Below are 23,446 nucleotides of genomic sequence, written 5' to 3' on the forward strand. Positions count from 1 at the left end.
ATGTCCCGGTTTATGCGCATGCGCACTGGCGGCAGTGGGAAGCCCCGGCCATAGCAATCGATCCGAGAGTGAAAAGATGGCGGCAGCAGGGCCCAGCTAGCCCGAAGCAGCAGCACGGCGAACAAAACCAACCTCGATAGCAGGCCCAAAAGAGGGCGGGGAAACCGAGCCGGGACTCAGCAACAGCCCGTGGGGGAAGAAAGGTGAGGGTTAGGTTGTATTGGGGAGGAGGCAGCGCGCCTTGGAATCAAGCTGGAGGCGACGTCAGTATGAGGCAAAAGGATGGGAGGCCGCGGTGTCGCCTGCCGCCGCCATCATTGGGACGAGGCAGGGTCCGCCAGGCGCGCTCAAACAATGCGTGGATCAATAGATACAGAGGGGGTTAATGGAGCACAGAGACACCAATACACTGATCAATTAATGGATGTGGAGGAGGCAGGGGAGCAATAAATGGAGGGAGATGGGTCAGTCATGCAGACGCTGCGTGGAGTTATCGGCGCGGATGAGCAATGACAAGAAGAGGGGCCAAGGAGTCGTGAGACCTCTGAGGGAGAGAGATGGAGTGTCAATAAACTGGGAGATGTTTTGATGGAGTTCAGTACACAGGGTGGGGCGATCTAGAAATAGGGAGAGTGTAGGGAAGACAAGCTACTGGAAGGTGAAGAGGCGCTAGGGCAGGGACACGGCCAGTTCTTTGGGGGGGAATGAAAGGGAACAGGTCGACACCAGGGACCAGAGAGCAGTAAGAAATAATAAACAGTGTGGCATGCAGTTAGAAGGAAACATGCACCAGGGCAGAGAGACTGAGATGAGACAGAGCACGCAAGTGTACTATCTGGCAAGATGTTGCTTGTCTGGACCACAGTACTCCTGGAATATGTTTCATGCTGAAGGAAATTTGCTGCATACCTTAATAATTAGAATTATACATTATGAACCACAAAGAGTATTTGAGAAAATTTATTTTTAACAGTTTAGAAACTTGACACACGCCATGTAAAAACAGCACACCTTGTTTCAACCTAGGGAAAAAGCATCAAGCAAAGAGCGACATTAGGGAAACCTTACTGAAAAATGCAAAATTAGGCAAATCATTGGCAAGGTAGGTGCTAAGAGCATATATCCTGTAGGAGTCTATAATTTCGTCATAATCTCATAATAAGGGGTCACCTTTTAAAGAAAGAAATAAGGAAGAATCTCTTGGAGGATAAAGGAACTCAGAAATTTCCTGTCCATCTGCAATGGACAGTAGTTTAGAATATATTTCCAGATAAGCTGGACAGATTTTTGGTCTACTGGGGAACACCCAGCAAAGTGGAATGAGGTGAAGATCAGTCTTAATGTCAGTGAATAGAATATCAGACTTAAATGCTCCCATGGTCTACACTTGTTCTTACTTTTAAGTTATTTTGTGGGCCATACATCCCCTTGATCATTTCCTACTATTTAATAATTCATGGAAATTCCTGTGCCTTGTCCTGTTTCATGCTGTATCCTCTCATCTGCTATGTCCAAAAATCTCATCTCCACCTTGCATAAATTAACTAAGAATCTACAGGAACTCACTGCCCCTTTACACCACTGGTGTTTGGGCCAGTAATGAAGATCTCTCTATCTCTTGTTAGTCTGGTGGTGTTTAGGGCTTCCTTCGTTGTACCAGTAGCTTCCTCTCAGTTTTCACTGCTGTCAGTCAAGCAAATCCCAGGTGGAAACTCTGGAATGCCATCACACTCAGATGTAGAAGGATCCTTTACTGTTTGAACAGTTAGGGCTGTTAGCCCTGAGCTGAACACCCTGAACCAGGAGGACTGATGGACCACTGTTAGTCTGGCCTCTACCCTTTGACCTGTTTGGCACTGGGTGACCCTACCAAGAGGCAAGGCACAAAGCCCTGACTCCAGCCAGCATAACTCTCCGGGTCACTGGGGCATGCAAGCCTCCAAACCCTACGACAAGGTTCTGGTCCTTTTGGAGGAGAATTGCATCCATCTCCATAAAAAAAACAAATTTCTCCTCATTGCAATCCTAATATGCCCCTAGGAAATACTACGAAAAATATTCATAAAGGTGTGCAGCTGTTCCCTCAATACATAAGGGATGTGCCCACATTGAAGTTAATATGTGGTTACCATTTAATGTACTTGAGATTACTAACACAGGGCAAATGGCATTTTAAAGCACCCAACATTATTGTTTCAGAGGAAGAGATAAAGGTATTAAAAATTCCTCCTGTGCAGATAGGGCAAGCAATAGCTGAACGTGTTGAGGGTTAGATAACTAGCTGATAATAGTGGAGTTGACTAAGTGGATCGTCTTGGTCTCCGCTTACCGCTAGGCAAGGGTAAGAGTTTGCATTATGGCCACTGGTTTGCATGTTGTCACAACAAATCTATGCAAAGGAATATAATTCCATTAAAATATTCAGAACATACTGTATATGCTGTCATCGTCCTTGTACTGGCACTTGAGGAAAGAAACTGAAATCTTAGGGTAAGTGGTAGTGTGAAAATTTGCTTCCTATTATAGATCCAGTTTAAGTCCACCTAACTTTACATCGAATCAGTTGTTCTTTTTCATGCCTTGTAGTGCATCGGGCAGCATTTTTACTGTTTCCTTAGCATTTACCTGTTTATTTACGAGGCTGAGTTGCTAGCTCAATGCCCAACCCAGCACGGATGGAAAGTGTGCACTGTGCCAGTTGGGGTTGAAACCAGGACCATTTTCCTCAAAGTCCGGCTGATCTCAGTACCCCGCCAGCCAGCTAATCGAATCCCTTAGCTGCTGTATAAGTAAATCTGTGATTAAGAGTTATTCCTTTCCAAATTCTTCACTGAGATCACTCATTTGGAAATACTTTTTGAAAGTCTATAATTGCAAATAAATCTGACAAATTTTAGATTAGCTCTGTTCATAATTGTTTTTAGCACCAGGGACAAGAACATTGTAGACGCTGAGGCTTGTGGGCTGGGCCACCTAGCTTATTAAGGGCTTCAGGGCCTCAAAATAATCTTGAGTAGCAGTCAGTGATTTCCCTTCGCAAACCTCAGACCCAGGTTGGATCGAACGGGTATTGCACATTTTGGAAAATGAAAACATGTAACCCAGCAGCCAGACCAAAGACCAGGGTCACAGAGAGGAGGGGTCATTTCGGAGGCACAGCATGGTATCAGGCCCTTCTGGCTCAAACAGCCTGCACTGCACAGCTATACCCATGTAACTAATTAACCAGTACGCCTTTGGAATGTGGGAGGAAACCAGGGCACCTGGAGGAAACCCTCATGGTGACAGGGAGAACATGCAAAGTCCTCACAGACAATGTCAGATTTAACCTGGGTTGCGGGTGCTACATTAGCATAGCATTAAGTTCTACCCTGCTGTGCCACCCAGTATTGGTCAGGTTTAGGTTGCCTTGGTCGAGGATTGGAATTTCTGCCTTGTGTGGAGGCTGGTAACGGAGAGAGAGAGGGATTATCTTCAAATCCCCTAGTGCACAAAAACCTTATCATCTCAGACTTGGGATATATCAATTAAGAATACAGAGCCATCTAAAGCTATGAAGTACAAAGGTCTCTACCCATCTGTGTAGAAGGAACAGAGTCGTTGATTGCAGGGGCAAGACAGTGATTGGAGATTGAGGCCCTCACTGGAGCATCAGGGAGTCAGGAGATAGTGAGGATTGGGAGAAGGAAGGAGGACTGATTCAGGGCTGAGAGCAAGAGGACTCCAGGCAGCACTGGAGGGCGAGGGGGAAATGAATTAAAGGTAAGTGAGGGACAAAGGGGTCCCGTTTCATCTTGCACTGATATCGCTGGGAATGGCCAGTGATTAGTGTTCCTGGAGCAATCTGTCTGTGTTTCTGCACAATGCTCCAAAAGGAGATTTGCAGAGCAAATCACAATCCATTAACTCTGATGCAAATATCGCTTCAGGGTGAGGTTGATTGAATACAAAAGGACGCAGAAATCACTGCCATCATGTTTTACAATGGGGGGAGAAAGACAACCTTCAGTCACGTGATCCTGAAAAATAGAGCATTAAAATCCTATGCAATCGTCTGATGTCAAATGTGCCCTTTTACCACTCATTCATTCAAATGCATTGGTTTACAGTCAGCAGTGACCATGAAGTGAAATGGCACTCGCATTTTCTGGTGATTACATCTGATGGAATCTGATGTATCAGAGGAAGGAACAACCAGTAAACACCAGAATTTGCAGATGGAAAGACAAAGCTAGTTGCAGCTTCATAGTTAGTGATTGCCCTCGATTCCATGTTGTGCCCAGTGAGCTGAGAGCAGCCAGCATCGTTGCATGAAAGATCAGCGTTTCCTCATTGGGTTTGGATCAGGTGTATTTCTGTGTATGTAAGGTACTGTTGGAAGGCAGGAAACCATTTTGCCTGACTGTTGACATTGATCATTCTCTTTAAAGGCTGTCTACTCTTTCACGTAAGGACTTAGTCTCAAATCAGCAATGACCTCATAACATTAGAACAGGATCAATTGGTTAATCAACCTGTTCCCTGATTCGAGTTAATGCTGATTTGGATAAATGATGCCTTTGTCTATGTTATGTGGAGCCCCAATAGCAAATAGTCACGGTGATCGTACAGTTCAGGGTCCTGTGCAATACAACATGAACTTGGTGGCTTCAGCTGATCTTTCTGTTTGTGCCCACCACCCCCCCCCCCCCCCCCCCCACAGGAATGGATTTTCCGCAACACAGTCACCAAGTTCTAGAACAGCTCAATCAACAAAGGCACCTCGGACTGCTCTGTGACTGCACCTTTGTTGTGGATGGCATCGACTTCAAGGCACACAAGGCAGTGCTGGCTGCGTGCAGCGAATATTTCAGGACATTGTTCCTGGATCAGAAGGATGTGGTGCACCTGGACATTAGTAACGCAGCAGGTAATCATCACCTGACAAGAGCAAACGTTCTCTCCCATGGTGCAGGGAGTTGGCAGGGTCAAAGCTGATGAATATTGACCAATGGTCTCTTTGTTTATCTATCTGGTTTCTCAGAAGATTGTTATGGCTCATTGGATCTATGCAACAATATGAAATCACCTTCCACAGAGAGAAGAGTACCCATTCACACAGCTGATATTGCAAGCACAGAAATTCACAAAGGTAGAAAATAACAAACTTTTCCCCATGCCAGAGGCGTCTAAGATGAGCGGGCATAGGCTTAAGGTAAAGAGTAAGAGATTGAGAGGCAACCTGGGGAAAAGGATGATTGCTGTCTGGGACATGTTGCCTAAGAAGGCAGTGGAGGCAGATACCCTCACATTTAAGCACCGAGGCATAGTAGACTACAGAACAACTTACTGGGAAATGGTATAGAAAGGCACGATGGATCAAAGGACCTGTTTCTATGCAACATGACTATATTATTCTGAAGTGTAACAGAACTAATTTTTGAGTCTGAACGTACACAGAAAAAAAATCCCTTAAATCGAGATGATTGGATGTTAATTGTGGGATAACTTTGGCGAGGGCATTCAAAGAATTTCTCTGCCCTTCTTCAGTCGTCCTATAGGATCTCCTACTTCTCTGAACCAGCACTTCAATGTAACATCCGTCATCAGAGATGCAGCAAATGCACATTTAGAAAGAACACAATTAAGCAAAATGACCGTGATTTTTAAGAAAAAGAAATAATTTTTGACTGGTTTACTAGAGTTCCTTGAGGATGTTAGTGGCCTCAGTGGGTCTCAGTCTTTGAACTTTCAAAAGGCGCCATGCTGCCACCTTGAGCGTTACTACACAATGTTAGAATTAATGGCATCAGGAATGACATATTGGCAAGAAGAAACCAACAGAGAGAGGATATTTAGGATACAAGTATTTCAGGTTGGTGTGCTGTAACTAGAGGGGTGCCTGATGAATCAGTGCCGTGTCTTCAACGATTTGCCTTCATGACTTAGCTGAACATGTAAAGATATTGAATCCAAACTTGCTGGTACCTATTACAAAAATAGCTGGCAAACTATTCATGTGACTGAGACAAACTATGGCAAGGAGGTTTGAATAATGTAGGTAAGTGAGCAAGGTTGGCAGATGGAGTATAATAAATGTAGGTATGAGTGTATGTACTTTGGTAGGAAGAATAGCAGAGCAGAATATCATTTAAGTGGAAAGAAGATAAAGCCTGCTGTTGTACAAAGGAGTTGACAGAACATTAGCATGCCAGTACTGCAAGGAATTGAGAAGGCAAAAGACTGTTGGTCCAATGGCAGGGAAGATAGAGCACGAAAGTAAGGGAAATCTTGTTACACCTGTAAAGGATGCTGGTGAGTCTGTCTCTCAAGTGCTACATATAGTTATGATCTCCTTGTTTAACGAAGAGCAAACCAGCACTGCAGGCACTTCAGAGAAGATTCTGTCAGAGAATGTAGTGGTTGTCGTGCAGGGAAAGTTTGAGCAGGTTGTGGATAGTTTCAAGGTAGGCTAACCATTGAATGAGGAGAAAATCTTCTCTCGGAGGGTTGTGAGTCATGAAGTTTCTGTCCAAGGAACTATGATGGCTGGAATAAAATAGAAAATTCTGGGGAAATCCATCAGGTTAGGTAGCATCGATGGAAAAAGTAATGGAGTAAACATCTTCAGATGGAGACCATTTGTCAGGAGGCTGAATCAGTGAATATTTTCCAGGTTGAGACGGAGAAGGTTATGGTCTGAGAGACACAGATCAGCCACGATTTGGCGTTGAATAGGGGACAGGCTTCAGCTACCCCACAACCAACTCATTCTGGATTCTACGCTCTCTCGGTTTGGCATTGAACCGGCCTCAGGTGTACGTATTCCGTGTGGAATGCGTGGATTTTCTCCGGGTGCTCCAGTTTCCCTCCCACAGTCCAAAGATGTACCAGTTAATAGGTTAATTGGTCATTGTAAACTGTCCTGTGATTAGGCTGGGGTTGAATGGGGGGGGTTGTTGGGCAGCTCGGCTCGAAGGACCGGAAGGGCCCATACCGCACTGTATCTCAGTAAATAAATAAAAAAGCCAGACTAAAGTATGACATCAGGATTGAATCTGACTCTGTCGAGTTGGTTAATCTCCCAGGTGGCAGTGAGAGCACTACTGTCTGCTGCCACACCACATCAGTTTGAGAAAAACGTCACTCAGTTTCCAACCCCTGATCACTGTCCACTCCGTGAAACTCCTGCTTCTGGATAGCTGGTGAAGACAGGTTGTAGTCCTGCTCCAGTGTCCTTGCAGTCGCATCTCACGTCTGCTCTTGTAACTCATGGTGTAGTAACCCGTGCACGTGGAAGCCGGTGGAATCAGATTTGAAAAGCAAAGTTCAGTATGCAGATGCCTTAACGTGTTTTTGCCTTAGCCCTGTCTTTGACCGTGTGTGATCATTTGGATGAGGGGGCCTGGCAAGTTTGGACCTGAGGCCTGAAGGATGCCTCAGACACCTAACTTGATGTTAGATCTATTAACTCTGCCAGTTTCAATGCAGTGTGAAGATGCACAACATTACTGATTTACATAACATCCAATTTTACATTGAAACGTATGAACTAATGTTAGTCTGGGCTACTTGACGATGTTCCTCCATTCAAAAGATTGCAACTGAACTGACTGTAACCTGACCTCCTCCTCCCATCTATCTGCAGCAGTCCAGCTTATTAAGTATATACTTACTTCTGCTTTAAAATTTTGAAATCGCCCACCACTCTCTGAGAAAAGGAGATCCAAACACCCTTGGGCCTCTGAGAGAAAAAGGCTTGTCTCACCGCTGTCATAATGGGCAAGTCCTCAGTCTCAGACTTTGACCCCCTAATTTTAGATTCCCTCACAAAAGGCCACATTTTCTCCATATTCATTCCTATAAAGACTGCATGGGATCTTACATGTGTCAATAAGGTTCCCACTTATTCTTATAAACTCCACCAAAATCTTTTTTGTTTAATACTATTATGAAAAAGTCTCTGAGACGCAACACAACAACTCTGCCTATTTGGAAAATGTAAAAGTTTGGGAAAAGCAGAGTAATTTTCCAAAGTGGATTGGTGCAGACACTTCCCATCATGAGTGGGTGGGCTTCACGGGTTCCTTGGGTGGACTGGGTGCCTCAGTGGTGATGGAGTGCAGTGATCTGAGCTACTTTCTCATAGGTCTCGGCCAGGTGTTGGAATTCATGTACACAGCCAAGCTCAACCTGACAGCGGCGAATGTTTTTGACGTGCAGGCAGTGGCCGGCTTCCTTCAAATGCATGACATTGTGAGCACGTGTGCAACTTTCATTGAAGGCAAGTCCTGTACACCAGCACAGTCTCTCACCAAAGAGGAGTCTTCTGCTTCAGCTCAAGGTATGTACGATTGAATGGCGCGAGTGAATCATAGTGACGCTTTGCGGGCAGCTTACAAAACTTCTAAATATACTTCTTCTGAACTTGTACTTTGTATGAAAAGGTCAAAAGACCCTGTACTTTCTTTCCTTTAAAGTTGTTAGGTCTGTGATAATTCAGGTCCATGGTGTCCAAAATGATTTAACATTGATCCATAGTTGAGGCACTAATTTAAACTTCATTTAGAATTAAGCAAGGCCTGTTGTCTTCAATACCTGATGTTAGTTCGAATTAAAGAGGAAATATTGATTCCTTTTGGTCGCTGATGGAGTAGTCTGCATCTATCATGGACATGGCTCTGCTGGGTTGTGACCTTTGCCTCAGCATTTAGGAGATCTGAGTTTTGTATCCCAAATAAAGCTGGAGTGAGGAGAGATTTATTGGTTCTTATAAAATCATGCGAAGGTCTGGATCTTGCCTGTTGGAATGACCAAATTCAATCTAAAGATATTGATATTTGTGAAGGTTATGGATTAAACGTAGATGGAATTTGAGGGAAATTCAGAATCAGGTTGTTATCATTGGCATGTGATGTGAAATTTGTTAATTTAGCTGTAGCAGCTCAATGCAATACATAATAAATATGGAAAAAGAAAAAAATAAATAAAATTGGTAAATCAATTACGGTGTGTGTGTATATATATATATATATATATATATAGAGAGAGAGAGAGAGAGAGAGAGAGAATAGATTAAAAATAGTACCAAAACAAAAATAATATATAACAAGAGTGAAGTAGTGTTCATGGGTTCAATGTCCACTTACGAAATGTCTGGCAGAGGGGAAGAAGCTGTTCCTGAATTGCTGAGTGGGTGCCTTCAGGCTTCTGTACCTCCTTCCTGACATTAACAATGAGAAGAGGGCATGTCCTGGGTGATGGGGTCCTTAATAATGGACATCGCCTTTCAGAGGCACCAGTCCTTGAAGATGTCTTGGATACTGTGGAGGCTATGATGGAGATGACTGATTTTTCAGCTTTCTGTAGCTTTTGCCAGTCTTATGTAGTAGCCGCCCCCCACCTCCTGTACCAGACAGTGATGCAGCCTGTCAGATGAAATTCCTTTTCATCCCATGGATTCTGGGGGCCTGAATTTCCTAATCTGAAATGTGCAGAGGTAGAAGCCCTCATCAGGTGAATGAGCACTTGAGATTCCATAATCACTCTTGTCCTGATGGTTCAAAGGGATCATACCCTCACTGTAACCCTTATTAATTACCCCATCCCTTATTGTGCAATGGCAGAAACATGTAATCAAAGGGTGGTGTACATTACCGGTTGTTTGAGTTGGTGTCTCTCTAACTGCTTTGACTCTGACCCCCAAACAGACGTGGAGCCACAGAACAGTGATAAGGAAAAGGAAAAGGAACAGAGTGTGGATTCCCCTGGAAAAGAGAAGAAGGAGCCAGCTGTTGAAGCGAGGGTGGATGGAGCAGCAGACTCAGAAGATGATGACGCAGTAATGGAGTTTGAAGATGATGAAGATGAAGATTACAAACCCGGTCAGTTGATGCCCCCTCACCTTATTGGGTCTTACATTGGCCTGTCAGTTTACAAAGTTTTTCTCTTTGTTTCCATGAATTTTTCTCAGCTGGTTGGAGACTGGATGCAGATCATATGGCCTTGGCTCAGGGATGTCAGGGAGGCTGAGCCAGAAATGTGCTGTATGAGCTGGAGTCTTCAAGAGGTGTAGGTTGTGTGTGGCTTGTCTGTACTAGCTATGACAGGGACTAGAAATCTAAAAGGGGAAAAGGAGCATGTGTTATAAATCTACTTAGTATTAAAATAATAATTTATAATAATTCAATTTCACTAAAATATGATCTGTTGTCCATAAGTTTTGAAGTATTTGAATAGAACATAACGTATGAAATAGGAGCAGGAGTAGGCCATCTGGCCCGTCGAGCCTGCTCTGCCATTCAATAAGATCATGGCTGATCTGACCATGGACTCATCTCCACCTACCTGCCTTTTCCCCATAACCCTTAATTCCCCTACTATGCAAAAATCTATCCAACCTTGTCTTAACTATATTTACTGAGGTAGCCTCCACTGCTTCATTGGGCAGAGAATTCCACAGATTTACTGTTCTTTGGGAAAAGCAGTTCCTCCTCATCTCCATCCTAAATTTACTCCCCCTAATCTTGAGACTATGTCTCCTAGTTCTAGTCTCACCTACCAGTGGAAACAACTTTCCTGCTTCTATCTTATCTATCCCTTTCATAATTTTATATGTTTCAATAAGATCTCATCTCATTCTTCTGAATTCCAGTGAGTACAGTCCCAAGCGACTCAATCTCTCCTCACAGATCTTGGTTTCCTCCCATTTCTGTCCTCACTGAATGTCATGCACCATCCGTGGCCACTGTCAGCCTTAAGGAGGTGTGATAAAGCAGCACAGTGTTCCTACATTTCCCTCCTTCCCATTTCTCTCTCCCCCTCTTTCTCCCCCCTCTCTATCTCTCCCCCCTCCCTCTCCCTCTGGAGAAGTGCCTGGACTCGGCATAGGCATTGATGAACCACTTCACCTTCCTGTTCACCAGTCACATCCGCGATCTCCCTGGTTAATCGTTGCTCTCTGTTGTGCTTCTCTAGGAGACTTGGTGAAAGATGCTGTGTCAAAGATATATGGAAAACGTCGGCACTTTTTTGCCAGGAAAAGTACTTCGAGTGACAGTAAAGACTGCAGTGCAGCGGAGAATCCCAAGGAAGGTATAGTCCTTAGCCAGAAAGGTCACTAGCCGGGGGGGGGGGGGGGCATACTGTACATTTACTTATCTACATCTCTGACTGGCACACTGGCACAGCTGGCACTGTCACTGTCTCAAACCTGACCTCTGGTGTGGAATATGCACGTTTTCCCTGTGGCCACTTGGGTTTCCTCTGGGTCCCTCGGTTCCCACCCACATCCTAAAGATGTGCAGATCAGTTGATTAATTAACCTTAAGGTGTAATGTGTGGGTAGTATTGAGGGATGAGGGGGTTGATGGGAACATAGGGACCCTTAATGGCTGGCACAGGCTTGGTGGGCTGAAGGGCCTGTGCCATAGTTCATAAAACTACGTTAGTAAAGATGCCTCCTTTTGTAAGTAAATCTGTCCTTTCCCTGATAGTCAGGTAAATGCAAAATTTGACCTCCGGCTGGGTGCAGGTACCTTGGAACTGGTTGGTGCTATTTATTCACCAGTTGGATGATCAATATATACATTACATTGACAAGTGTCTCCCACAAACTGGTAATACTACAGTTCGATTTTTAAGAATGCAGGTATGGCCTAATAGAAGGAAAGGGTTTCCTGTGTATTCCACCCCTCCTCCCAGCAATTTTGTCTATTCACTCCTGAAAGTATTGACTCTCCACAGGGCCGGCTTCCCTCTGGTATCGCTCCTAAATAGCCACTTGTCGTCTAGAAGCTGAAACAATTCGTGCTACCAAGCACTTTGACCAAGAGGTGAATTAAAAGCTGAGCCTGATTACTGTACTAAATGTTCAGGCCTTCCAACAAGAGTTGACAAGATCAGGCGCAAGAATCATTTATTCCCTATCCTGACAACTGACAGCAGCTGTCGGATCAGCTAACTCCACACAGGGCAAGGACAAAACCAGGGATACGGGACGAGAGCATTCATGCCAGGGCACGTTAGAGCCAGTTATTTTCAGAGTATTGCTTGCTGCACTGGACTAAGGCACCGCATTCGGGGATAATGGTTTGTTCATTTGCGCAGACATGGCAGATGATGAACTGAAGGAGACAGACGCAGTGGTGCATGATAACACTGACGTACAGGAGAACGGGAGTGAGTTGCCACACAGTCACGGAGACAGCCAGGCGCATTCTGAGTACAGCGAGAAGCTGGATGGCGCCTCGGAGTCGGATGTAACGCTGGAGGATCAGGACAGCGCTAATGATACCAGGCGTCGTCGCTTCGGCCCCTACATTGACCGCACCGAATCGCGTCCCTACGGGTCAATAACGCACAAGTGTAAGGTAATGTACCCAGTTGGATTACCTCTCCTTCTGGTGTCTCATCTTGGGAAACTCAGTGCCACTTCAGTGCTGATTAGCCAATTTCTTGTTTCCCTTTAACCATCTAACCCCTCAACCACCACAAATCTCCTGAGGAGACTGCAGACCTCTCACTTATGACTATGACCCCGTATCTCAAGTTCATGACCATTCATTATTTGATTTGCCCTGGACAGTGCCATTATCAGATTCATCTGAAGGAAAGTTCGTCATACAAAAAAGTGAAGCAGACCAGGGAACTCTAGAAGAAACAGGGGCGATCTCAATGAAACAGACAAAATTCCTTTCAGACCTGACAGGCTAGATTCAGGGATGTTGTTATCTGAAACCAGGGGGTGTGGTAGGTCCGGGTCATGGTCTCAGAATCAGGGATCTGCTGGTCAGTTTAGAGATGAGAAGAAATTTCTGCAGTCAGAGGGTAGTAAATTCTGGCCAGCCTGTATCCACGAGGGCAATGGAGGCTGGCAGACATTTTTTGATACTTGTGAAAAATCACTGGATGAGGCGAAAGAGATGGAGGAGCGTCTGAAAATCGCAAAACCGTTTCAGCCCACTCTTGACGTTCTTCTCTGCAGGACTGTGGGAAAGAGTTCACACACACTGGAAACTACAAGCGGCACGTCCGCATCCATACCGGCGAGAAGCCCTTCTCCTGCAGAGAATGCAACAAGGCGTTCTCGGACCCTGCTGCCTGTAAAGCGCATGAGAAAACGCACAGGTATGGGGGAGCCTCTGCAACCTTTGTAATGAATGGGAGCAATTCTTGAAATGTGCTGAGCTACTGGGGGTGGAAGCAGTCCACCTGGTTTGAAAATCTGTGATTTAGAACTTACTGGCATCTCTGAGTGGGAATTGGTTTATTACTAAGATACAGGTTATAGATACATAGAGGACTGCAGCACAGAAAGTCCCTTCAGCCCATCTAGTCCATGCTGAACTATTATTCTGCGCAGCCCCATCGACCTGCACTTGGATCATAGGCTTCTCTACGCCTCCCTTCCATATACTCATCCAAACTTCTCTGAAATGTTGAAATCAAACCCCCATCCACCACTTCTGCTGGCAGCTTCTCTCTGAGTGAAAAAGATTTCCCCCATGTTCCCCTTAAACATTTCACCTTTCCACCTCTGTGGAACAAGCATAATTGCATTTACCCTAACTATACCACTCGTAATTTTATATGCCTCTATCAAATCTTCCCCTCATTCTCCTATGCTCCAGGGAATAAAGCTTAACCTATTTAACTTTTCTCTATAACGCAGGTCCTCAAGTCCTGGCAACATCCTTGAAAATTTTCTCTATGCTCTTTCAATCTTACCAATATCCTTCCTGTAGGTAGGTGACCAGAACTGCTCACAACACTCCAAATCAGGCCACACCAACGTCTTCAATGTAACATCCCAACTCTTGTACTCAATATTTGGATTTATGAAGGCCAAAGTGTGCCAAAGCTCTTTTCTTTGTGACTCTACCTACCCATGAAAGGTAAAAGCTGTTGTTTGCCTGCCACCCAGACGCATCATTCCAATCATAAGCAGTTCGGGGTGGTACAGTGAGAAAGGAGAAAGCAAAGCTGTATGCAGAATACGTGTACAAGGATAGTACAGTGATTACAGAAAGATAACATGCATGGGGCATGACAAGGTAGGCTGAATGCCCAAGAGTTAATTCTTATGAAATAAAAGGTCCATTCAAGGGTCTTACAACTGTGGAGTAGTGGCTGTCCTTGAGCCTGGTGGTACGTGTTCTTAAGCTTCCACATCTTCTGCCTGACAAAAGGGCGGAGTGGAGAGAATGACCGGAGTGGGAGAAGTCCTTGATTCCAAGGCAGCAGGAAGTCAGTGGAAGGGAGATGGTTTTCATGATGGACCGGCTTGCGTTCACAACTCATAGCAATTTTTTTGCGATCTTGAGCAGAGCAGTTGCCATACCAACCTGTGATGCAACCTGACTGGGTGCTTTCTAGAGTAAAAATTGGTGAAGGTCACTGAGAAATTGTTATGTTTCTTAGATATCTAAGATGAGCCTTCTTGGCTCAGAGTGTCCACACAGCTTGAATAGGACAAGTTGTTGGTGATATTTCTACCAAAGAACTTGAAGCTCTCAACCATCTCCACCTCAGCACTGTAGGGTCATGTGCTGAACTCCTCTTCTTGAGGTAGAGCAAGAACAAATGGTGGAAGTACAGCAGTGTTCACAGACAGACCAACAGTTATTGATTCAGGTCAATACCCATTGATCAGAATTTGAAGATACGACAGGGAGAGTCCAGAGGAGATTCACAAGAATGATCCCAGGAATGAAAAGGTTGATGTATGAGGAGCATTTGATGGCTCTGGGTCTGTACGCTGGAGCTTAGAAGAATGAGGGGGATCTTATTGAAGCCTAAATACTGAAAAGCCTAGATAGAGTGGACGTTGAGAGAATGTTTCATATAGTGCGGAGTGTCTAGGACCAGAGTGTACAGTTCAGAATACAAGAACACATCCCTTTGGAACTGAGATGAGGAGGAATTTCTTTAGCAAGAGAGTGGTACATCTGTGGAATTCGTTGCCACAGTAAGATGCATAGGCCAAGTCACTGGGTATGTTTAAAGCAGAGGTTGATAGGTTCTAGATTAGTCAGGGTGTCAAATGCTACAGGGCAAAGACAGGAGAATGGGGGTTGCAAGGGGTAATAAATCAGCCACGATGGAATGGTGGAGCAGACTTAATAGGCTGAATGGCCTAATTTTGTTCCTATCTTATGGTCTTGTGGATATAATTAATCTTTGCAAATCTTGAGGTGGGGAGGGAGGAGCGGGAAGAACAAAAGGGAAGGATTGTGAAAAGGTACAAGATAGGAGAGATTAAATCAAGGGATAATATACAAAACAGAATCAGGAGGCAATAAGAAAGATAAAGCAACAAAAGGTGTAAATGACAACAGAATTGTCCATGTGGTTGCGCTGAGGACCACCAATGTTTACATCAGTAATGTTGGGAGAGGACATCAGTGGACATTATTGGGTGGAAATGGCAAGACCTTCCAAATAAATTAAAGATTTGCATTGTGGCAATTCAGGGAGAGAGAGGGAATGAAGAGGAAAAGGGCAGTAGTGGAGGAGTTTCTGAAATGAGTCCTGACACTGAAGTGCCAGAGTGGGCACAGTGCTCACTAGAGAGGAAACCGCCAGTCACAGTAATTTGGCTAATTTGGGGCTAATTTGGTTGAACAACAGACAAAGAGGGAGAAACTGTCTGGTTCAGGTGACTCAATTTCCATGTTTCTGAGGGAAGTTTGGCTGGAAATCAGGATAACCGACTGTGAGTTTCCAATCCCTCACAGATGCAAGAGTGATGCCTGAGATTGCAAGCCCTGTTCTTAATAAAAGGACAGAGAGAGAGAAACCCTGGCATCTACAGAGCTGTCAAGCTGGAAACTTGAACTGAACTTAATCTGGGACAAAATTAATATATAATTTTATGGGAATTATTACAGGAAAAATGATAGGTGAAATCAAAAAGGGATAACTGACGCGTTTCTTAATTTTAAGAAGGCATTCAAGTCAGAGCTCAAACTGAAATCAGCAGATTGGATTTTAAAGGAATTAAGAGAAATGGATAGGAAAATTCAACTCAAGGTAGTCGAGCAGCAATGACATTGTTGAGTGGTGGAGAGAGTCCGATGTGTGGAATGGTTTCCTCTTGCTTCACTTGAATAAGTAATTATATATTAACTTTAAAAATAACCCTATTGTATTCTATATGGCTGCATGGATATAAATTTAAGTTTCAGAAAGGAGTGGCTGACACTCATCTTTCAGACTGTGATGTGGTGGAAGTGCGATGTCGGCAACAGTGTGTGACCATGATCAGTGCAGCCTGCTTCCAGCTGACTGTACCTGCTCTGCCCACAGCCCAGTCAAGCCTCACTCCTGTGAGGAGTGCGGGAAGAGCTACCGGCTGATAAGCTTGCTGAACTTGCACAAGAAGAGGCACACGGGCGAGGCCAAGTACACGTGCGATGACTGCAGGAAGACCTTCACCACCTCCGGCAACCTGAAGCGCCACCAGCTGGTGCACAGCGGCGAGAAGCCCTACCAGTGCGACTACTGCGAGAGGTCATTCTCCGATCCCACCGCCAAAATGCGGCACCTGGAGATGCACGACGCTGACAAGGTTCACAAGTGTCCGCACTGTGAGAAGCGATTTAACCAGGTAGGCCAGATCTCACTCCCCACCACTTCTCTTCCTCCCACCTCCAGGCACCCACTGGTGTGAATGTCTTCATGGGTCATTAACCCTTTCTCCACTGAGGCAGTCTGTTCATGGAGCGTGAGCAGACTACGGGCTGATGGGGAGATTCCATACCTAACCTCGCAGGACACGTGAGCAAGCTGAAGGTCATTGTAAAGTCATCAGCAATGGGGAAACTCCCACCCCTATCTGCAGGGGAAGAGACTGGACATTGTGAAACTCCAGTCAGAATCTTTCTGCTTGGGGGAAGCTGTGGTTCCCCAGAGTTCTGTGTCACGAAAAGACAAGGATGTCCTGTCGCTGAGATTCTCCAAGCTATTGATAGATCTCTGCCACTTGCTGGTCTGTGGGGATCAGACAGCATGTGGGGTCGTGGTAGATCTTGTCATATAGTAGAGCAGATCCAAGAAGATGTGTGGCCCACTCCTGCTCGGATTTCTCATTTTCTAACCCCTTCCCAATCCAAAGCCCATTGCAGCGTTCTTAACAGTGCACTGGCAAATATCGAGAACTCAGCCTGAGTTGGGGATGGTATCAGTGTTTGCAACTACTGCACCATTGTATCCAAACAGCAAACGTTTCCTACATCACACCATCGGGTTTTCAGGTTAAACAGACAATCAATTCAGAATCAGTGACAAAAACATCAGAAGAATTCCTTTTCCAAGAATGGTTTGAATTTCTGAATCTAACTGATGAGAAAGAATCAGGTTACTTTGTTCTGAACATTTGTACTTGATAGTCTCTCGTTATCTCAATCCCAGATCATGGAGATGAACTAAATATCAGTTACCCATTTCACGCTCACGTTCCTTTCACTGAGTTCAAGCACGGTCCATGGGAAGTGGGAAGGTGGGAAAGTGGCTGTTGAAAGAACTGCTTAAAATGGGCAGCTAGTGTCTTGCAAAGATACATCCGAATAGGAATCAGGTTTAATCTGTTGTGAACTTTGTTGTTTTGCCTCAGCATTACAGTGCAGTACATAAAAATGTTATAAATTACAATAAGAAATATTTATACACATAATTAACTAAAAGAATAATGCAAAAGAGAGCAAAATGGTAAAGTAATATTCGTGGGTTGGTTCATTATCCATTCAGACGGGTAGAAGCTGTTCCTAAAACTTTGAGTGTGTGTCTTCAGGCTCCTGTGCCACCTCCGTGATGGTGGCAATAAGAAGAGAGCATGCCTGGGTGATGGGGGTCCTTAATGACAAATGCTGCCCTTTTGAGACATTTCTTTTTGAAGATGCTGAGGAGGCTAGTGCCTATGATGGAGCTGACAGAGTTTACAACTTTCCATAGCTATTCCAATACTGTACAGTGGCCCCATCATACCAGACAGTGACGCAACCAGTTAGAATGCTCTCCATGGTACATCTGCAGAAATTTGCTTGTCCTTGACGATAAACAAAATCTCCTCAAACTCCTAACGGAATATAGCCACAGTCGTGCCTTCATTGTAACTGCATCAATATGTTGGGCCCAGGATAGACTCCATCCAGGAACTTGAAACTCCTGTCCTTTCCCTCAGTGACCACTGAAGGTGGACCTCAACTTCCCCATCCTGAAGTCCTTGGTCTGACTGATGTTGAGTGCAAAGTTGTTGTTGTGACACCCCTCAACCAGCTGGTCTATCCCGCTCCTGTACACCTCCTCATCACCAGTCTGAGGTGCTGCTGACAACAGCTGTGCCATCAGCAGGTCGGCAAAAGATCATTCCATCCCCTTTTTCTCTGGGTCACTTCTTAAGAGGGCTGCTGGTGGCGGAGGAAGACGTGTCACTGACCAAACTTAGGTTCCTTCTCTCACAGCCTCGTTTGGTTTATATTTTCTACCCATTGATTCTCAGCGGCATTCCTGCGATCTGTTGCTGATCTGACTGACTGCCGCTGGGTGTGCCCGTTTCTTTTCTGCAAGCTCTGCTTGGCATTCCCTATGGCCGCTGGTCACGGTTAGAATTCACCTGCCTGTGGCTGGTCGTGAAGGCCAGAGTTCACCTACCTGAGGCCGGCCATGTAGGTCAGAGTTCACCTATCTGTGGTTGGCCATAAAGGTCAGAGTTCACCCCCCGTGGCCAATTGCGAATGTCAGAGGTGAGCAAACCCAGACCACTCATTGTTTTAACATCACTGTACTGTGACCCTAGGGCCAAGGTTATTCCACTGTTGTGCTTAGAAACTTTTGGAGCATCACGTTGCTGCATTTTTATGCGACTTATTCTGGATCTTGATTGCTAATTCATTCCTGAGTCTTTAAAGATGTCGTTAAGCTGATAATGAAAATTGTCATCTGTGTTTTACAGCTGGGGAACTTGAAAGCCCACCTGAAGATCCACATTGTAGACGGGCCCCTGAAGTGCAGGGAGTGTGGGAAGCAGTTCACCACATCAGGTGAGAGCTGGACTCACTGACTCCGTCGCTCCAACTTTGTGTTTTACTGCCAATTCGACCCCGTCTTGCCCAGCCATGACAGTGGTGGGTAAGCGACGGGGAAATATGCTGGGCCGAATTATCTGACCCCAGCCAGAACGAGAGGAGAGCTGCTCCAAAACACCTTCTGTGCTGCTGTACCGTCCTCTTTGCAAAGAGGTTGTCCCTCAGGTCCTTTTAAATCTTCCCCCTCTCAGCCTGAAAGTGTGCCCTCTAGCATTTATTTCCTCTCCCTGAGAAAAAAAACTGTGCCCTTCAGAGTAATCTAACTATCAAAGCACACGTACTCCCCTGAGATTCATTCTCTTGCGTGCATTCTCAGCAAATACGAAGAAACTCAATAGCATCAATGAAAAACTGCATGCAAACAGAGATGGACCAACAGCCAATGTGCAAAAGACCGTGGCCTGACCACTGCCTCCTCCGCATCCCTGTCCCTAAACCCTGTCTCCCCTCCATGTCCCCAGAATCTAAATAGAGCAACTAAGTCTGAGCCACGACGTCGACGGAGACCACAGCCTGGCACATCTTGACCGGAAGTTGAGTGAATGTAAAAGGTCCCTTCGTTCCACTTGAAGAGTGGAATGATTGATCTCACTGGTGTGGCAGTCACAAACAGCACCCTTAAAACAGGTTAATTGAACCTTAAATTGTTACTTGCTTTTAAGAAAAATGTTGATTTGTTCAGACTTCGACATCCCACAGATAGTTACCCAATGACGAAAAATAGTCACCGTTGGAAGATTTAAAGCACAGTATCTATTTTACATGCAGTAAGGTCTTGCAAGCAGCCTTGTGATGATGTCCAACTACTTGTTAATATTGATTAAGAGATGGATATTAACCAGAATAACAGGGAAAGTTGCTAGGAAGTTGTCCCACAGGTCCCTTGTAAATCTTGCCCCTCTCAGCTTGAAAGGATGCCCCTGAGTATTTATTTCCTTTCCCTGAGAAAAAGACTGTGCACTTAAAAGTTCAAAGTAGATTAATTATCAACATATATATATACCTCTGTGAGATTCATTTTCTTGTGGGTATTCACAATAAATACAGAGAAATGTGATAGCATCAATGAAAAACTGCAGGTAAACAAAGATGGACCAAAAACCAAAGTGTAAAAGACAATAATTGTACAAATACCAAAAAACCCCCCAGAAAATTAATAAATAACAAGACCACAAGATATCAGAGCAGAATTAGGCCATCCGGCCCATTGATTCAATCATGGCTGATCCTTTTTTTCTATCTCCTCATTCCCAGTTCCTGGCCTTCTCCCCATAACCTTTGATGCCATGTCCAATCAAGAACCTATCAATCTCTGCCTTAAATACACCCAATGACCTGGCGTGGACAGCTGCATGTGGCACAAATTCACCACCTTTCGGCTAGAGAAATTTCTCCGCATTTTGAAAGGGCATCCATCTATCCTGAGCCTGTGCCCTCTTGTCCTAGACTCTCCCACCGTGGGAAATATCCTTTCCACATCTACTCTGTCCAGGCCTTTCAACATTCAAAAGGTTTCAATGAGATCCCCCCTCATCCTTCTGAATTCCAGTGAGTTCAGACCCAGAGCCACCAAATGTTCCTCATATGATAAATCTTTCATTCCTGGAATCATCCCTGTTAACCTCCTCTTTACCCTCTCCAATGCCAACACATCTTTTCTAAAATAAGGGGCCCAAAACTGTTCACAATACTCAAGGTGAGGCCTCACCAGTGCCTTATAAAGCCTCAGCATCACATCCTTGCTCTTGTATTCTAACCACTTGATGTGAATGCTAACATGGCATTTGCCTTCCTCACCTCTGACTCAACCTGCAAGTTAACTTTCAGGGTGTTCTGCACAAGGACTCCCAAGTCCCTCTGCATCTCAGATTCCTGGATTTCCTCCCCATTTAGAAACTACCTGCACATTTATTTCTACTACCAAAGAGCATGACCATGCATTTTCCTTGTATTTCATTTACCACTTTCTTGCCCATTCTCATAATCTGTCCGTCTTTCTGCATCCTACCTGTTTCCTCAACACTAACTGCACCCTCCCCCCACCAATCTTTGTATCATCTGCAAACTTGGCAAGAAAGCCATCTATTCCATCATCTAAATCATTTATATTCAGCATAAAAAGAAATGTTCCCAACACCAACCCCTGCAGAACACCATTAGTCACTGGCAGCCAACCAAAAAAGAACCTTTTATTCCCACTCGCTGCCTCCTACCAATCAGCCAAAGCTCTAACCATGTTAGTAACTTTCCTGTAATACCACGGGCTCTTAATTTAGTAAGCAGCCTCATTTGTGGAACCAAATGAGGAAAGTCCAAAGTCCAAATACAAGTCCAAAAGTCCAAATATTTGGAAAGTCCAAATATAAACATCTACTGCATCCCTTTTATCTATCCTGCTTGTAATCTCCTTGAAGAATTCCAGCAGGTTCATCAGGTAAGTTTTTCCCTGAAGGAAACCATGCTGACTTTGTCCTATCTTGTCCTGTGTCACCTCATCCTTAACAATAGACTCTAATGTCTTCCCAGTCACTGAGGCCAGGCTAACTGGGCGATAGTTTCCTTTCTGAATAATGTTGAGAACAGGAGTTGTCGAGCCCTTGAAAGCATGTCCAGATGTCGTGGAGTCAGTTCAGTGTTGAGATGATTGAAGCTATCAACTTTGGTTCAGGAGCATGATGGTTGAGGGATAATAATTGTTCCGGACCCTAGTGGCAGGGGACCTCTTTCCTCTACCAGTGGCAGCAACTAGAAGAGAGCATTTATCCCCTCTCTTCCCCGCATGATTTTAACTTGTCTTCCACCTGCTAAGTCCTGGTGGAGCAGACTCAATGGGCCAAATGGCCTAATTTTGCTCCTATGTCTTATGGTCTTCCTGATCTGGGCTCTTGTGAACCATGACTCTCATTCCGGCTTTATGAAATGAGTAACACTCCACTGGGAATTCTGCCATGTCTTGCTCAGAGGGAACTTATCACTCTCATCAACGTCAAGCGCTGTGCTGCTGTCCTCTTCAGAGCTGCTTTGGGGCACTCCTACCAGTTTGTTAGAGTCCTTTTCGTTCGATCCATGCTCCAACCCCGTTTGATTTTCTTTTCAGGAAACCTGAAGCGCCACCTGCGGATCCACAGTGGAGAGAAGCCGTACGTCTGCCCGCACTGCCAGCGGGCCTTTTCTGATCCCGGAGCCTTGCAACGCCACGTGCGCATTCACACAGGTATCCGAGTGATGGGATCGGCTTCATCCACCCCGCCAAATAAAATCACGTTTCACATTCGGCTTGAAGGCTTCAGGGGAAATTTGTTGTGTGGTAATGGCCCTGCCTCTCCTCTGTTGATGGAGACCTCGAGCTGAATGTTAATCATCCGACTGTTGGCTGGGTCACAGCCAAAGCTATAATCCTGGTCGGAGTGTAGTTGTAATCACATTGGAGACTGCCTGGCCTGCATCCCCTGGGGGGAGAGTACATGTTCCTTTGATATTACATCATGTCTCTTTGCCCTGTGACCCTTGCAGCCAGCTGTGAATGTACATTTACCAAGTGCCAGCTGTCGGCCGTCTTTGTTCCTTTTTCCCCTTTGAGTAGGTTCCCACGCCACCCAGAAGCACAATAAGAGTTTGATGTGGTAATTACAGATACATTCCCGACACGCGCTCAGACCACAGAGGTCTGGGTTCAACCCCTGTGGGCAGAGGAATAGCTCAGGTGCCACACTGACTCAGTCAGTAACCCTGAGGTCAAGGCCCTTTCCCGCAAGCAAGCACAAATAAAACTGGCTGACATTCCAGTCGAGTAGTTGGCGGGGGCGGAGCTACACAGTCAGCGTTTCAGATGAGATATTAAACTGGCCTTTTAGATTAACAGAGCACGACTGTTTTGAGGAAGAGCAGGGAACGTACCCTGGTGTTTGGCTGTTCATCTCTCTGTCAATCATTTATCATACTGCCATTCCTGTGAACATTTTAACTGCTACATTTCCTACATTACCTGAGTGCCCACGCTTCCGAAACAGGATATGGTTTGGCTCTGAAGGGCACATCCCCCTTTTCCCCCCTAAGTTCACTTCCCTGCTCCCTTTCCCAGGTGATCTTGTATTTGTCATTGCCCTCCCCAGCATGTTTCCTTGGCTGTACTAATTGGTGTTTTTTTACAGGTGAGAAGCCTTGCATTTGCATCATCTGTGGGAAGAGCTTCACGCAGGCGAGCTCTCTGATTGCTCACATCCGACAGCACACAGGGGAGAAACCGTACGTCTGCGATCGCTGTGGGAAAAGGTCAGGAACAGAGATCGGCCGCGGCAAAGCATTGTCGGTTTCCATTAAAGTTATGAAATTTGAAAGGTGAACCTAGAATTGGGTTCCTGGAGAGGGAGAGGCAGCTGTTA

General features: G+C 45.2%; 1 protein-coding gene across 4 annotated transcripts in view; it reads left to right on the top strand.

Annotated features, from left to right (window-relative positions):
- The first annotated feature begins 68 nt into the window (after positions 1–68).
- Positions 69–23,446, top strand: part of zbtb17 (zinc finger and BTB domain containing 17) — a 30,385-nt gene continuing 7,007 nt past the window's right edge. Inside the window, exons 1-11 of one of the 4 annotated variants that reach the window (XM_059951912.1) lie at positions 69–203; positions 4,703–4,909; positions 8,129–8,323; positions 9,690–9,863; positions 10,957–11,073; positions 12,088–12,350; positions 12,965–13,107; positions 16,288–16,588; positions 18,932–19,019; positions 22,162–22,278; positions 23,216–23,336. In XM_059951912.1, the coding sequence (XP_059807895.1) occupies positions 4,705–4,909; positions 8,129–8,323; positions 9,690–9,863; positions 10,957–11,073; positions 12,088–12,350; positions 12,965–13,107; positions 16,288–16,588; positions 18,932–19,019; positions 22,162–22,278; positions 23,216–23,336 (1,724 nt within the window). In that variant the 5' untranslated portion in view covers positions 69–203; positions 4,703–4,704. Of the gene's footprint in view, positions 204–448; positions 1,103–1,604; positions 2,491–4,702; positions 4,910–8,128; positions 8,324–9,689; positions 9,864–10,956; positions 11,074–12,087; positions 12,351–12,964; positions 13,108–16,287; positions 16,589–18,931; positions 19,020–22,161; positions 22,279–23,215; positions 23,337–23,446 lie in introns of those variants that run through there. The other 3 variants (XM_059951913.1, XM_059951914.1, XM_059951915.1) reach the window with 3 other exon arrangements.

The sequence above is a fragment of the Hypanus sabinus genome, chromosome 27, assembly GCF_030144855.1.
Source record: "Hypanus sabinus isolate sHypSab1 chromosome 27, sHypSab1.hap1, whole genome shotgun sequence".
NCBI lineage: Eukaryota > Metazoa > Chordata > Chondrichthyes > Myliobatiformes > Dasyatidae > Hypanus > Hypanus sabinus.